This window comes from Lipotes vexillifer, unplaced genomic scaffold (genome assembly GCF_000442215.2).
Source record: "Lipotes vexillifer unplaced genomic scaffold, Lipotes_vexillifer_v1.1 scaffold1649, whole genome shotgun sequence".
Classification (NCBI taxonomy): domain Eukaryota; kingdom Metazoa; phylum Chordata; class Mammalia; order Artiodactyla; family Lipotidae; genus Lipotes; species Lipotes vexillifer.
Window position 1 is genome coordinate 6108 of NW_006771891.1, and position 15814 is coordinate 21921.

Here is a 15814-nt window from a genome sequence, read left to right on the forward strand (position 1 = left end):
CTGTTAAAAAATAAAAGAGGCTTAATAGAAATCATAACTAGATACAATATATGGACCTTGTTTAGATTTTGATTTGAACAAACCAAAAAAAAAAAGGATCTTCGAGACAGCTGGGCAAATCTGAATATGGAAAAGTTATTAGACCTTACTAAGGAATTACTGTTAATTTATTTCAGTTTATTACTTGTATGGTTATATAAGAAGAAATTCTTGTCAGGTAGAGATCAATATTGAATTATTTACATGGTAATGATATATCTAGGATTTGTTTTTAAATACTCTAGCAAAAAAATATATATATACGAAAAAGTGGGAGTGGAGTGGAAGAGTAGAGAAAAAAGATTGGCAAAATACTGATAATTTTTGAAGATGAGTGATGTCTACCTGAGGGAGTGTTTCAATATTCTTCTTACTTTTGGTGATGTTTGAAATTTTCCATGAAAAAATGTTCAGAAAAAAAAAAAATTCAGATAAAATGTTGAGAAATTTTCCATGATAAAATTTTCAGAACATTTTCCAGATAAAGTGTTCAGAAAAAGTATTTATTGAAATTATATTTTGTATTTTAAAACATAAACAGTTGACTGCTCAGAAGGTACTTGTAGTTTTTTGCTATAAAACAAATTCAACTTTAATGAAAAAAAATCTGGTTCTGGGGGACAAATGACTAAAGTTATTTATTTTTTTATTTAGGCAGAAGAAAACAAAAGATTGAGGGAGCTCCAGCTTGAACAAGAAGAAAAATTGGCTATGGAATTGGCAAAACTTAAACATGAAAGTCTAAAGGATGAAAAGATGAGGCAACAAGTAAGAGAAAACAGGTATCTTGGCTTCCAAAATTTTCATTTATTTAGTCCTTTTGGCTACTTAAAAATTTTTTTTTCCATTAGGTTCTTGGTTATCTATTTTAAATATAGCCGTGTGTACATGTCAATTCCAAACTCCCAATCTACACCTCCCCTCTACCATTCCCCCCTGGTAATCATAAGCTAATTCTCTGAGTCTGTGAGTCTGTTTCTGTTTTGTAAATAAGTTCAGTTGTATCATTTTTTTTAGATTCTGCATATAAGTGATATATGTCCTTCTCTGTCTGACTTACTTCACTTATCTTTAAACTTTTATGTAATGCTTAGCATCTGAGAGTGAGATTTCTTTCTTTATGTGATTGTACTTAGTTAATATTTTGACTAGAAATACTGCTTTAAATCCTATATATATGTTCATCTGAGAAAAGAGGTAATATTCCTAGAAATATAGTGTTAATATTTAAGGTGAAAATCAGTATCAATTCCCTCTTCTCTAAAGATAATTTTTTAAATGACCTCTTATAAAAAATAGACTCATGAATTCTACTCATAAGAAAAATCTTAGGTGATACCTAATTTAATTTTATGCCCCTACATAAATTTCCTACAGTATTTCTGGAAGGTGGCTGGTCAGCTGTGGTTTAGCATGTCTAGTGACTGCGATAGGAACTTTTTCATTCAGCCCTATCTTTGAATAATCCTTTTTTCCCTTTTGTTTCAAAATTAATTTCCCTGTAATATCCAGGCGTTTATCTTAGTTCTGCTATCTGACTGAAAAAGAAATAAATTGAGCTTTTCTTTAGGACATCCCTTCATATTTATGAATCCACTAAACATTTCCTTCTGTAAGTTAAATGTCCCTTATTCCTTCATTTGTTCCTTAGATAACATGATTTCAAGCTTCTTTACCATCCTGGTTCTCTTCTGTAGATGTAATGTAGATTTTTAGTATTCTTTAACAAAATATTGCCCCCACAATTATGTGTAATATCCTAGGGCACTGTTTATTTTATTTAATTAAAAAAAATATATTTATTTATTTATTTGGTTGCACCAGGTCTTAGTCATGGCAGGCAGGCTCCTTAGTTGCAGCATGTTGTCTTCTTAATTGTGGCATGTGGGCTTCTTAGTTGTGGCATGTGAACTCTTAGTTGTGGCATGCATGTGGAATCTAGTTCCCTGACCAAGGATTGAACCCAGGCCCCCTACATTGGGAGCACGGAGTCTTATCCACTGCACCACCAGGGAAGTCCCTAGGGTACTGTTTAGTACTCCTAATAGTGAAACTATTAACCACATTGTTCTAGAATATGTTTCTTAATGTTGCCTAAGATAGAATTACTTTTCAGTGGCAGCCTATCACACTATTGATTAAAACTCAGACTAACTAAATGCCCATTCTGTACTTATGGAGTTGAATATATTAGGAATTTACTTTGATAGTTGTTACATTTTATCTTAACTGAGCAAGGCTTCTATAGAATATTATATAACCCATGGATGAGCTCCAGAGATTTTGAACCCATTAAATTATATATGTATGTTTGGCAAATGTACCCATGTGTATTTTTCTGTGTCCACAACTTTTATCACATTCTCTAAGGGATTACTAATTCTTAGAAGAAAAAAAAAAGATTTAAAATTGCTGCTAATGTCTTCGTATTGCTCTAGTCTCAAACTATCTTTTTTGATCTTAATTCTCCAATTATGGTTAGCTATCACTCACACTTTTATGTTTTCTGAAGATGAAATAAATGTTTCATATGTCTTTGTCTAATTCACTGATAAAAAATTTAAATACAGGACCTTTCTAGCAACTGAAGACTAGGTGATTCAGATAAAAGCTGCCTCTCAGAGCAGACTGTCTGGAGAAAGTAAAATAATAAGATATGGCAGAGGAAGGAAACCAGAATGGTGAGCCTGGCATTTGTAGCTGCATTTCTCCTGGAAGTTTCTGCAGATGGCAAAAGTATGGCTGAGAGTTAACAAGTGAAGCAGAGCTTGGCCAGTAAGCATATAGTAAGGTGTTCAACATCATTCTACATGCTGTATGCTTAAGAGTTGTGTACTTTGGTGTATGTTTTACTTTAATAATCGAGAATTTAATTAGATTTTATTAGATAGAAACAGATGAAGAGATAACGTGCAGTTTAGTGGAAAATATCCAGAATAAGCATAGAGAGACAAAAGGGTAGAAAAATATAAAAGAGAACTTAAAAGAGATAAGGGCTGTGCTGGAAAGTGCTACCACAGGGGTCCGCAACTCCCGGGCTGTGGACCAGTACTGGCCCACTCCCTGTTAGGAGCCAGGCCACACAGCGGGAGGTGAGCGGCGGGCAAGTGAGTGAAGCTTCACCTGCCGCTCCCCATCGCTTGCATTACCGCCTCAACCATTCCCCCCACCCCTCACCCTCCGTGGAAAAATTGTCTTCCACAAAACCAACTGGTCTCTGGTGCCAAAAAGGTTGGGGACTGCTGTTCTACCAGATGTATAATTTTAATTCTGGTAGTAGAAACGAAAGTGGATGATGCAGAAGCAGTATTCAAAGAGATACAGACTGAGAATTTCCAAAAATAAAAGGCTTAAAGCCACAAAGACACAGTAAATAATTAAAAATGCATCTATGCTCATCCTAGTCAAACTTTAGAAATCTAACAATAAAGAAAATCATAAAAATCACAAAAGTAGCCACACAAAAACGACTACTGCCTTCAAAGGAGCAACAGTGAGAAGTATGACTGAATTTTGAGCAGCAACATTAGAAACTAGAAGACTGGATTTCAAGGACTGAAAGAAAATTTAGTGTTCTATACATTGTGGAAAGTTTCTTCAAACATAAGGCAAAAGTCATTCTTGAGTATTCTTTCAAATAGAGTATGTTTCCTCTCATCAGTGTCAAAACTGCTAAGAGTTTTTAATTTTGTGCATAAGCCGTGGTAAAATCTTAACTGACACGCAGAAATGGACCATTTTCTGATTAGTGTATTCATCTGGAAATTGGCAGGTCTAAATTGAAGGAAATGTTTGCTCTGGTGCTTGAAATGTATCCAAAGTAATTAAAAATCACCTATATCATGATTAGGCTCTTTAAACTTAAAAGAAATTAATTTTTAAAACCCAGGGTAGGGCTTCCCTGGTGGCACAGTGGTTGAGAGTCCGCCTGCCGATGCAGGGGACACGGGTTCGTGCCCCGCTCCGGGAGGATCCCCCATGCCGCGGAGCGGCTGGGCCCGTGAGCCATGGCCACTGAGCCTGCCTGTCCGGAGCCTGTGCTCTGCAACGGGAGAGGCCACAGCAGTGAGAGGCCCGTGTACCGCAAAAAAAAAAAAAAAACAAACCAAAAAAACCCCAAAAGAAAAACCCAGGGTAAATTTTAGAAAATCAGTGAAATTTATTTTGAAAATAATTGTTCAAGTTCAGAAGTCATGAGACTCTTTTATATTATTTAGAACACATGATTTTTTTTAATCCAAAAAAATATTTAAAAGACAATCTAATTTTATTATAGCTTTTAACTGGAGTTGAGAAATTCACTGTCTAGTTTTATTTTATTTTTTATTGGACTAAAATTGCTTTACAATGTTGTGTTAGTTTCTGCTGTACAATGAAGTGAATCAGCTATATGTATCCCTATATACCCTCCTCCCTCTTGGGAATCCCTCCCACACCCCACCACCACCCATCTAGGTTGTCACAGAGCACCGAGCTGACCTCCCTGTGTTATACAGCAGTTTCCCACTAGCTCTCTGTTTTACACCTGGTAGTGTATTTATGTCAAATGTAGTCTTCCAATTCGTCCCACCCTCCCCTTCCCCGCCATGTCCACATGTCCGTTCTCTACGTCTACGTCTCTATTCCTGCCCTACAAATAGGTTCATTTGTGCCATTTTTCTAGATTCCACATATATGTGTTAATATACGATATATTTTTTCTCTTTCTGGCTTCTCTCTGTATGACAGACTCTGGGTCCGTCCACATCTCTACAGGTGACCCAATTTCGTTCATTTTCATAGCTGAGTAATATTCCATTGTATATATATATACCACATCTTCTTTATCCATTCATCTGTCGTTGGACATTTAGGTTGTTTCTATGTCCTGGCTATTGCAAATAGTGCTTCAGTGAACATTGGGGTACATGTGTCCTTTTGAATTATGGTTTTCTCAGGGTATATGCCCAAGTAGTGGGATTGCTGGGTTGTATGGTAGTTCTATTTTTAGATTTTTATGGAATCTCCATACTGTTCTCCATAGTGGCTGTGTCAATTTACATTCCCACCAACAGTGCAAAAGGGTTCCCTTTTCTCCACACCCTCTCCAGCATTTATTGTTTGTAGATTTTTTGATGATGGCCATTCTCACTGGCGTGAGGTGATGCCTCATTGTAGTTTTGATGTGCATTTCTCTAATAATTAGTGATGTTGAGCAGCTCTTAATGTGCCTCTTGGCCATCTGTATGTCTTCTTTGGTGAAATGTCTGTTGAGGTCTTATGCCCATTTTTTAATTGGGTTGTTTGTTTTTTTGATACAGAGCTTCATGAGCTATTTATATATTTTGGAGATTAATCCTTTGTTAGTTGCTTCATTTGCAAATATCTTCTCCCACTCTGAGGGTTGTCTTTTCGTCTTGCTTATGGTTTTCTTTGCTGTGCGAAAGCTTTTAAGTTTCATTAGGTCCCATTTGTTTATTTTTGTTTTTATTGCCATTTCTCTAGGAGGTGAGTCAAAAAACATCTTGCAGGGGTTTATGTCAAAGAGTGTTTTCCCCTAAGACTTTTATAGTGTCCGGTCTTACATTTAGGTCTTTAATCCATTTTGAGTCTATTTTTGTGTATGGTTTTAGGGAGTGTTCTAAATTCATGTTTTTACATGTAGCCATCCACTTTTCCCAGCACCACTTATTGAAGAGGCTGTCTTTTCTCCATTGTATGTTCTTGCCTCCTTTGTCATAAATTAGGTGACGATATGTGCATGGGTTTATCTCCAGGCTTTCTATCCTGTATGACTGATCTATATTTTTGTTTTTGTGCCAATATCATACTGTCTTGATTACTGTAGCTTTGTAGTATAGTTTGAAGTCAGGGAGCCTGATTCCTCCAGCTCCATTCTTCTTTTGCAAGATTGCTTTTGGGGTCTTTTGTGTTTCCATACAAATTGTAAAATATTTTGTTCTAATTCTGTGAAGAATGCCATTGGTAGTTTGATAGGGATTGCATTGAATCTGTACATTGCTTTGGGTAGTATAGTCATTTTCACAATATTGATTCTTCCAATCTAGTAACATGGTATATTTTTCCATCTGTTTATGTCATCCTTGATTTCTTTCTTCAGTGTTTTATAATTTTCTGAGTACAAGTATTTTGCCTCCTTAGGTAGGTTTATTCCTAGGCATTTTATTCTTTTTATTGCAATGGTAAATTGATTGTTCCCTTAATTTTTCTTTCTGATTTTTTGTTGTTAGTGTGTAGGAATGCCAGAGATTTCTCTGCATTAATTTTGTATCCTGCTACTTTACCAAATTCATTGATTAGCTCTAGTAGTTTTCTGGTAGCATCTTTAGGATTCTCTATGTATAGTATCATGTCATCTGCAAACAGTGACAGCTTTACTTCTTCTTTTCCGATTTGGATTCCTTTTATTTCCTTTTCTTCTCTGATTGCTGTGGCTAAAACTTCCAAAACTATGTTGAATAAGAGTGGTGAGAGTGGGCAACCTTGTCTTGTTCCTGACCTTAGTGGAAATGCTTTCAGTTTTTCGCCATTGAGGATGATGTTGGCTGTGGGCTTGTCATATACGGCCTTTATTATATTGAGGAAAGTTCCCTCTACACCTACTTTCTGCAGGGTTTTTATCATAAATGGGTGTTGAATTTTGTCAAAAGCTTTCTCTGCATCTATTGAGATGATCATATGGTTTTTCTCCTTCAATTTGTTAATATGGTTAATCACATTGATAGATTTGCGTATATTGAAGAATCCTTGCATTCCTGGAATAAACCCCACTTGATCATGGTGTATGATCCTTTTAATGTGCTGTTGGATTCTGTTTGCTAGTATTTTGTTGAGGATTTTTGCATCTATGTTCATCAGTGATATTGGCCTGTAGTTTTCTTTCTTTGTGACATCCTTGTCTGGTTTTGGTATCAAGGTGATGGTGGCCTCGTAGAATGAGTTTGGGAGTGTTCCTCCCTCTGCTATATTTTGGAAGAGTTTGAGAAGAATAGGTGTTAGCTCTTCTCTAAATGTTTGATAGAATTCGCCTGTGAAGCCATCTGGTCCTGGGCTTTTGTTTGTTGGAAGATTTTTAATCACAGTTTCAATTTCAGTGTTTGTGATTGGTCTGTTCATATTTTCTATTTCTTCCTGATTCAGTCTTGGCAGTTTGTGCATTTCTAAGAATTTGTCCATTTCTTCCAGATTGTCCATTTTATTGGCATAGAGTTGCTTGTAGTAATCCCTCATGATTTTTTTTATTTCTGCAGTGTCAGTTGTTACTTCTCCTTTTTCATTTCTGATTCTATTGATTTGAGTCTTCTCCCTTTTTTTCTTGATGAGTCTGGCTAATGGTTTATCTATTTTGTTTATCTTCTCAAAGAACCAGCTTTTAGTTTTATTGATCTTTGCTATTGTTTCCTTCATTTCTTTTTCATTTATTTCTGATCTGATTTTTATGATTTCTTTCCTTCTGCTAACTCTGGGGTTTTTTTGTTCTTCTTTCTCTAATTGCTTGAGGTGCAAGGTTAGGTTGTTTATTCGAGATGTTTCCTGCTTCTTAAGGTGGGCTTGTATTGCTATAAACTTCCCTCTTAGAACTGCTTTTGCTGCATCCCATAGGTTTTGGGTCGTTCTCTCTCGCTTTGTCACAGCTTACCCTTCCCCCCCATATCCTCAAGTCCGTTCTCTAGTATGTCTGTGTCTTTATTCCTGTCTTACCCCTAGGTTCTTCATGACATTTTTTCCCCTTAAATTCCATATATGTGTGTTAGCATACGGTATTTGTCTTTCTCTTTCTGACTTACTTCACTCTGCATGACAGACTCTAGGTCCATCCACCTCACTATAAATAACTCAATTTCGTTTCTTTTTATGGCTGAGTAATATTCCATTGTATATATATGCCACATCTTCTTTATCCATTTATCCGATGATGGACACTTAGGTTGTTTCCATCTCCTGGCTATTGTAAATAGAGCTACAGTGAACATTTTGGTACATGACTCTTTTTGAATTCTGGTTTTCTCAGGGTATATGCCCAGTAGTGGGATTGCTGGGTCATATGGTAGTTCTATTTGTAGTGTTTTAAGGAACCTCCATACTGTTCTCCATAGTGGCTGTACCAATTCACATTCCCACCAGCAGTGTAAGAGGGTACCCTTTTCTCCACACCCTCTCCAGCATTTATTGTTTCTAGAGTTTTTGATGATGGCCATTCTGACCGGTGTGAGATGATATCTCATTGTAGTTTTGATATGCATTTCTCTAATGATTAATGATGTTGAGCATTCTTTCATGTGTTTGTTGGCAATCTGTATATCTTCTTTGGAGAAATGTCTATTTAGGTATTCTGCCCATTTTTGGATTGGGTTGTTTGTTTTTTTGTTATTGAGCTGCATGAGCTGCTTATAAATTTTGGAGATTAATCCTTTGTCAGTTGCTTTTAAGTTTCATTAGGTCCCATTTGTTTACTTTTGTTTTTATTTCCATTTCTCTAGGAGGTGGGTCAAAAAGGATCTTGCTGTGATTTATGTCATAGAGTGTTCTGCCTATGTTACCAAACTGACTAGCAGTAGTAGAAAGGGAAACTGGCTCTGCAGTGCCAGTTTTGTCATAAAATAAGTGTGCATATGTGCATGCATCTGTTTTTGCATTTTTCTATCCCATCCTTCTGCAACTGGGGTTCCATAAGAGAACCAAGTGTCACAGAAAGTTGAGTGATTGTATTTTTAATTTTCTCAAAGACAGTATATAGCTGGTATTATTTTAGATCCAGAGGAACCAAGTTAATTCACTGCACATAATAGATGCTTAAGGGCATTAGGGCTTAAAACTTGTAGTTGAGAAGAGCTGCTCTAGTCTATTCCATTGATCCATTTGTTCATCCTGTGCTAAAACTACACTATCTTAAATATTGTGGCTTTATAATAAGTATTCATATCCTGAAGAAGTCTCCAATTTTGGTCTTCTTAAAGATTGTTTTAGGGCTTCCCTGGTGGCGCAGTGGTTGAGAGTCCGCCTGCCGATGCAGGGGACATGGGTTCGTGTCCCGGTCCGGGAGGATCCCACATGCCGGCGGAGCGGCTGGGCCCGTGAGCCGTGGCCGCTGAGCCTGCATGTCCGGAGCCTGTGCTCCGCAGCGGGAGAGGCCACAACGGTGTGAGGCCCATGTACTGCAAAAAAAAAAAAAAAAAAGATTGTTTTAGCCATTCCTACTTTGCATTTCCATATACATTTTAGAATCACTGCAGGGCATTCAGAAATAGACATTTAAAAAAAATGATACTGTATCAATTAGATATCAATATGGAAGAAAATGAACTTGATTACCTCACACCACACATAAAAATCAATTCCTGGAGGATTATAGTCTAAAAGTTAATGGTGAAATAACAAAGCTTTGAGAGACTAATACAAGAAAATATATTTATGTCTGTGGGGTGGGCAACATTTCTTAAAACATGACACAAAAGTTACTGACAATGAAGAAAAAGATTGGTGGATTAGAATACTCTTCATCTGAAGAAACCACTGTGAGAGTAACTACAGACTGGAAGGAGGTATTTGCAGTGCATATAACCAACAAGAGACTTGTATCTGGAATATATAAAGAACTTTTGGGCTGCTCTGGTGGTACAGTGGTTGGGAATCCGATGCCTGCAAATGCAGGGGACACGGGTTTCAGCCCTGGTCCAGAAAGATCCCACATGCCGTGGAGCAGCTAAGCCTGTGTGCCACAACTACTGAGCCTGTGCTCTAGAGCCTGCGAGCCACAGCTACTGAGCCCGCGTGCACAACTGCTGAAGCCTGCGTGCACAACTACTGAAGCCTGCACGCCTAGAGCCTGTGCTCCGCAACAAGAGAAGCCACCACAATGAGAAGCCTGTGCACTGTAACGAAGAGTAGCCCCTGCTCGACACAACTAGAGAAAGCTGGCGTGCAGCAACGAAGACCTAACGCAGCCAAAAATAATAAGTAAAATAAATTCAAAAAGACTTTTATGCAACGAGAAGTAGACAAACCAGTATAAAAATGAAAAAAATTTTTTAAAATATTAAACAAGAACTTCACAGAAGTTATACAAATGAGTCAACATATGAAGAGGTCTCAGTTCCATTAGTAGTTGGGAAACATAAATTAAAACCCCAGTGATAAATTACATCCCCCAAAAGAATGGTTAAAATCTATGAAAAGACAAAAGTGTTGCTGAGGGTGTGGAGTGGTGCGAGTGCTTAGACACTGTTTATGAGAGTGTAAATCTGACAAAGCTTTGGAAAACTGCCATTATCTACTCAGTTTGAACACAGCCTACCCTGTGACCCAGAAATTTCACTTCTAGGTATATATCCAATGGGTATAGGTGCCCTTGTCCTTCAAATGAAGGTCGTTTATTTGAATGTTGGTTGTTTGCAATTTAATGCATATTTTTTTGTAGAGACAATATTATAAATTGATTGGGTTTGTATATTGGTGCATAATCATTAGTACCCAACTCTAACAAAAATCTTTGTAAATGTATCTCAAACTCTTAGTGGAATAAAATATGTAGACTAACCTAGAAACTTAATCCTCGTTTCTAACACTATTTTTATGTAAGAAGGTAATCCTGTGTCATATACATTTGCATCTACAATGGTAAGGGCAAGAAGGACCCACACCATAATACCAGGAATATCTCTCTTCCCTTACCTCTTATGACTGTTTCTTTGTAGGTAGGGGGTACTTGTAAGTTGAGTTTATAGGTAGGTGAGTGCCTCTTTGTTCCAGTAAGAATTAACATGTACATCTTGGTGACATCTCAGGGCCCTTCCAACTCAGAATTCTCATATTCTGTCATATTCAGAATTATGACTGGCACAGTAAAATAAAAATTTTTGTATGGCATATTGTTTTCATTAAACTTAGGAGAGTGATAGATTAAAAAGTAATTCAGAGATTACCTGAGGCCAGTCCCCATTTTTTTTAACAGATAAGTAAACAAGCCCAGAGAAGTGACCTAAACTTGCCCATGTTACTCCCTCTTCATCATCATCAAAAAATAGTTACCATATGTAGTAGAGTGTCTACTGTTATACACATTAACTTATTTAATTGCCAAAACTACCCCTTTTACAGATAGCAAAACCAAGGTACAAAATTTAAGTAACTTGTATAGGTTTAAACCTCTCCACTATAGTTATTCTTTTAGCCTAATAGTACTGGTAACTGGACAGAAATTTTAACCTATATTGATATAGCACCTTTTCTGAGCCAGGCACTGGCAGAAAGACTTTTAGTGATGATTATTGAAAATAAAAGAGTTGTTTTGTCTAGAAAAATTAATTACAATGTCTCTTTTCACATGCATTCTGATTTTTCTTGGGATGAATGGAGAAAGGGGTATTTTTTCAAAATATTTTAAAAATAATGTAAATATCTTTTATATATTTAGAAAAAAATTCATTTAAATTGCAGGTACATATTATTTTTAAAATAGTAAGTGATATATGGTCCTCGAATTTAAATTTCTGTCTTTTTTAAAACAGTATTGAGCTCAGAGAATTGGAGAAGAAATTAAAAGCAGCTTACATGAATAAAGAAAGAGCAGCTCAGATTGCTGAAAAGGATGCCATTAAATATGAGCAAATGGTAATCATGTTTCTGGTCATTATGTTTTCCATATTTTTAACTTCATTTAGAAAACCAAAAATAGACCAATTTTTGGAAAATTGTTACATTCTATAAAGAATTTACACTGTTCGATTTCTCAAATACTTTTATACTTTTCAGATCCTTAAGGTGTAAGAAATTATGGATATTGAGCTTTGTGTAATTTAATATTAGAACCTTTCAGAGACACAAGGAATTAGGTTGATGCTTAGAATGAACAGCTATAGAGGGAGACAAAGAGGGAAGAGATATGGGAACATATATATATGTATAACTGACTCACTCTGTTATAAAGCAGAAACTAGCACACCATTGTAAAGCAATTATACCCCAATAAAGATGTTAAAAAATAAAAAAATAATAATAATAATAAAATATATATTTTGATCACGTGCCCTAAAATCCAATTAGAATGAACACAATGACTTAGAAATAGTACAACATAGAATTAGAGTTCTGTAATAAACATAATTATTTTTTAATTTGAAGTTTAAAAAAAAAAAAAAAAGAATGAACAGCTATATTCAGTAACTCCCAGCATTCTTAATGGTCTCTAACTGATTATTCTCTGACAAACCAATACAAGTTGTTAGCATAATCAGTGTATTTTAGAATGTTACTAAATTTTTAATTTTTAAAATGTTTTAAAAAATAAACTATAAGCAGGAAACTTTTCTGTTTCATAAACAGCAATCTTTTCTTCTCATGTTTTCCTCTATTTTTATCCTCTTTTCTTACTCCTGACCTACTGTGCATTACTGGTAATAGTTACTCTTGGGCAAAGGAGTTTCAGACACACGCAGCAGTAGTGTTACACAGTATAATATAAAATAGGGTTTATTCACACTTAAAAGCAGGGTGTACGTCATCACTTGAGCTCTCGTTATCACTCATAAAGGCTAGACATAGATGAAAAGGTCTGATTGCAATGTTACACAGTCTTTTAAGTTCCCTTCTCTCATTTCTCTATTACTTTGTAGAGTATTTTGATAGCAGAGTTCCCTCTCTCCTAGATCCCTTTCAAAGATGTTATACGGCTATTAAAGAGAAAGAGGTAAATGGAAATAGTTTGGCTTTTAAAGTTGGCCAGAATATATTATATGTTAAAAGGAAAAAAAGCAAGTTGCAAAAAAAATTGGAGAATAATACATTTCACAATACATTTTCATTTTTAAAAACTTGTACATGTATGTATGTGTATATCAGCATCTGTGTGTGCATGTATATACACACACATATGTGTTCTGTATATCAACACACATGTTCACACACACATAGAATTAGAGGGTTGATATCAAAATACTTGACCAGTGCAGTGTTATACAGGCTTCAAATAAGAACAGATGCTGGCCGTAGTGAAATGTGTGTGTGCATGTGTGTTAGTATAGAAAAAGTCTGGTACAGCATGCTGTTAACATGATAACCTTTGGTGTGACAGGTGGTAGGAGAGGGTAAGGAGACTTCACTTAATGAGCCATATTCTACCCTTTAAAAAATAAAGTAGAACATAAACAATGTACTATTTGACCAGTAGATTGCAGTTTAATTATTTTGATAATTGAGATTATTCGAGGCAGTTGTAGATATTTATTCTGGCTGTTGAAAGAATTGCTGTTATTTTCTAAATAAAACTGATCCACAAAAATTAAAGTCAGATACTCCTAGGACTTGACTAGGTGTCAGGATATTTAGGTGCTAGTTTTGGCTCTCTCTCTCAGCCTTAATTTTCTTATCTGTGAAATGAGAACATTGTACTTCTATAAGTGTGTGATAATTTGTACATACATGTTTTTGTCATGTCATATTTTTTCTATAGAGCCTAGTACAACATGTGCTAAGAAAAGAGAAGGAAAGAAAGAATTTTGGTCAAGTCATATTAACAGTGTATATGTTAAAGGCATCAATTAGATCAGGAATGGCATTAGCATTCATATTTTAATCTGTTTCTTCTTTTATGTTTGATGCTACTAGCCATTCTAGCTTTTGGGATGTGATCCTAATGGTAAAGGATGATTTTTTTTTTTTGTGGTACGTGGGCCTCTCACTGTTGTGGCCTCTCCCGTTGTGGAGCACAGGCTCCGGACGCGCAGGCTCAGCAGCCATGGCTCACAGGCCCAGTCACTCCACGACATGTGGGAGCTTCCTGGACCGGGGCACGAACCCGTGTCCCCTGCATCGGCAGGTGGACTCTCAACCACTGCACCACCAGGGAAGCCCAAGGATGATTTTTTAAAGTGCCCTAATATATTTACTTTAAAACATTTTGTTAAATGATTTCAAAATGCTCAAAACAAGTAAGGAGTTTAACCCATTCAAGAAGCAGGATTGTGTCTAACTCAGAAGGAATGGTCTTGAATGAGTGAATTAAAACCTAAGAAAACAGGCACAGTGACATATGTGACCCTTTTATTAAATTAAAGTGATTACCAGGGGCCTTTAATAAATGAGAAAGAGGAGACTTCAAAGGCCAGTAGCAGGAAAGAAAATTTAGGCTGAGAGAAACTTAAGAGCTGCTCAGAGCTATTTAATAGCAGACCTGTATAAAAAAGATAGTACTGTCCTTACTCTAAATAGCAGCCAATACCCAGTGGAGCTAAAATTTGTGAAAATTGCCTACATCAACTTTTAAATAGATGAAAAAGATGACTACTGCTTTGGCAGTTAACATAGTTGTTAATAAAGCACTTCTAATTTTACTTACTGTTTTTCAAATGTGGAGTTTATTCTTCTTATTGCCCTGAGAGAGCTACTTGAAGGAATAGGAAAGCCTCTTTAGGGTTTGACTCATCATTCAAACTCTTCAGGTGACAGTGACTTACCTTTGCTTTTTACCTACACAGTTACATAATATTTTATATAACAGGCTTTATAGTATTCAGTTTCACCTGCTAAAAGTATTCTATCCTACTGTGCTCAGATTTGAAAGTGGAAAGATGAATTTTGTTTTAATAACAGAAACGTGATGCTGAAATTGCCAAAACTATGATGGAAGAACACGAGAGATTAATAAAGGAAGAGAATGCTGTGGAGGAAAAACGAAACAAAGTAAAAGCACAGTACAATCGTGACTTAGAGAAACAACTTGAAGAACAAGGAAAGAAGAAGCAGGAAGCTTATGAGCAACTGCTGAAAGAGAAACTCATGATTGATGAAATTGTTAGGAAAATCTATGAAGAAGATCAGTTGTAAGTTTATCCCAACTTTCTTACATGCCTAGACATTTACTTTAGATTTATCTCAGGCTTGTCATGAAGAGTAAATCACCTAAACAGTGCCTAATACATGGTAAGTACCAGTAAATGTTATCACATAAACTGAGACCAAGTCTTCTCTCTCTTTTTTTTTTTTTATTATAAATTTCTTTCTTTCTTTCTTTATGGCTGCGTCGGGTCTTTGTTGCTGTGTGCCAGCTTCCTCTAGTTGCGGCGAGCCGGGGCTACTCTTTGTTGTGGTGCGCGGGATTCTCATTGCAGTGGCTTCTCTTGTGGTGGAGCACAAGCTCTAGGTGTGTGGGCTTTAGTAGTTGTGGCTCGTGGGCTCTAGAGCGCAGGCTCAGTAGTTGTGGCACATGGGTCTAGTTGCTCCGTGACATGTGCGATCTTCCTGGACCAGGGCTCGAACACGTGTCCCCCACATTGGCAGGCGGACTCTCAACCACTGTACCACCAGAGAAGCCCCCCAAGTCTTACTTATCTTTGTTAGCATGATAATTAATTGTCTGATAGTTAAGAAATACTTATTAAGTGACAATGGCTAAACTTTGATTTTCTTAAGTAAGCCCATATCAAGAGAACTTGTTTTCTGTCCAGTTTCCCTGGTAGACAGCTAAAGTGTAGAGTGCTGTGAAACATATATAAACAGGTGGTGGCCTTTCTGAAGTGAGATGCATAAAACATCATAATAGGTTAGAGAAGAGGCATAGTAGTAGTTTACTCAGAGAAAATTCACACCTGTTATTATATTTAGTGGCACATAGTAAACACTCAAAATGTTTGTTGCATGAAAGAATGAAAAAATTGTAAATAGGGAAGCCATTTTTCTCCACATCATTATCAACTGAAGGAAATGATACTTATATTTTTTGATATTTTATTATTATTTCTGTTACTATACAACTGCATTCACTATTGCTTTTTAGGGAAAG

General features: G+C 36.2%; 1 protein-coding gene across 1 annotated transcript in view; it reads left to right on the forward strand.

Annotated features, from left to right (window-relative positions):
* The first annotated feature begins 699 nt into the window (after positions 1 to 699).
* Positions 700 to 15814, forward strand: part of MNS1 (meiosis specific nuclear structural 1) — a 37505-nt gene continuing 22390 nt past the window's right edge. The window contains 3 exon segments of the mRNA XM_007472291.1: positions 700 to 821; positions 11547 to 11649; positions 14626 to 14859. Coding sequence (XP_007472353.1) covers positions 751 to 821; positions 11547 to 11649; positions 14626 to 14859 — 408 coding nt within the window. The 5' untranslated portion in view covers positions 700 to 750.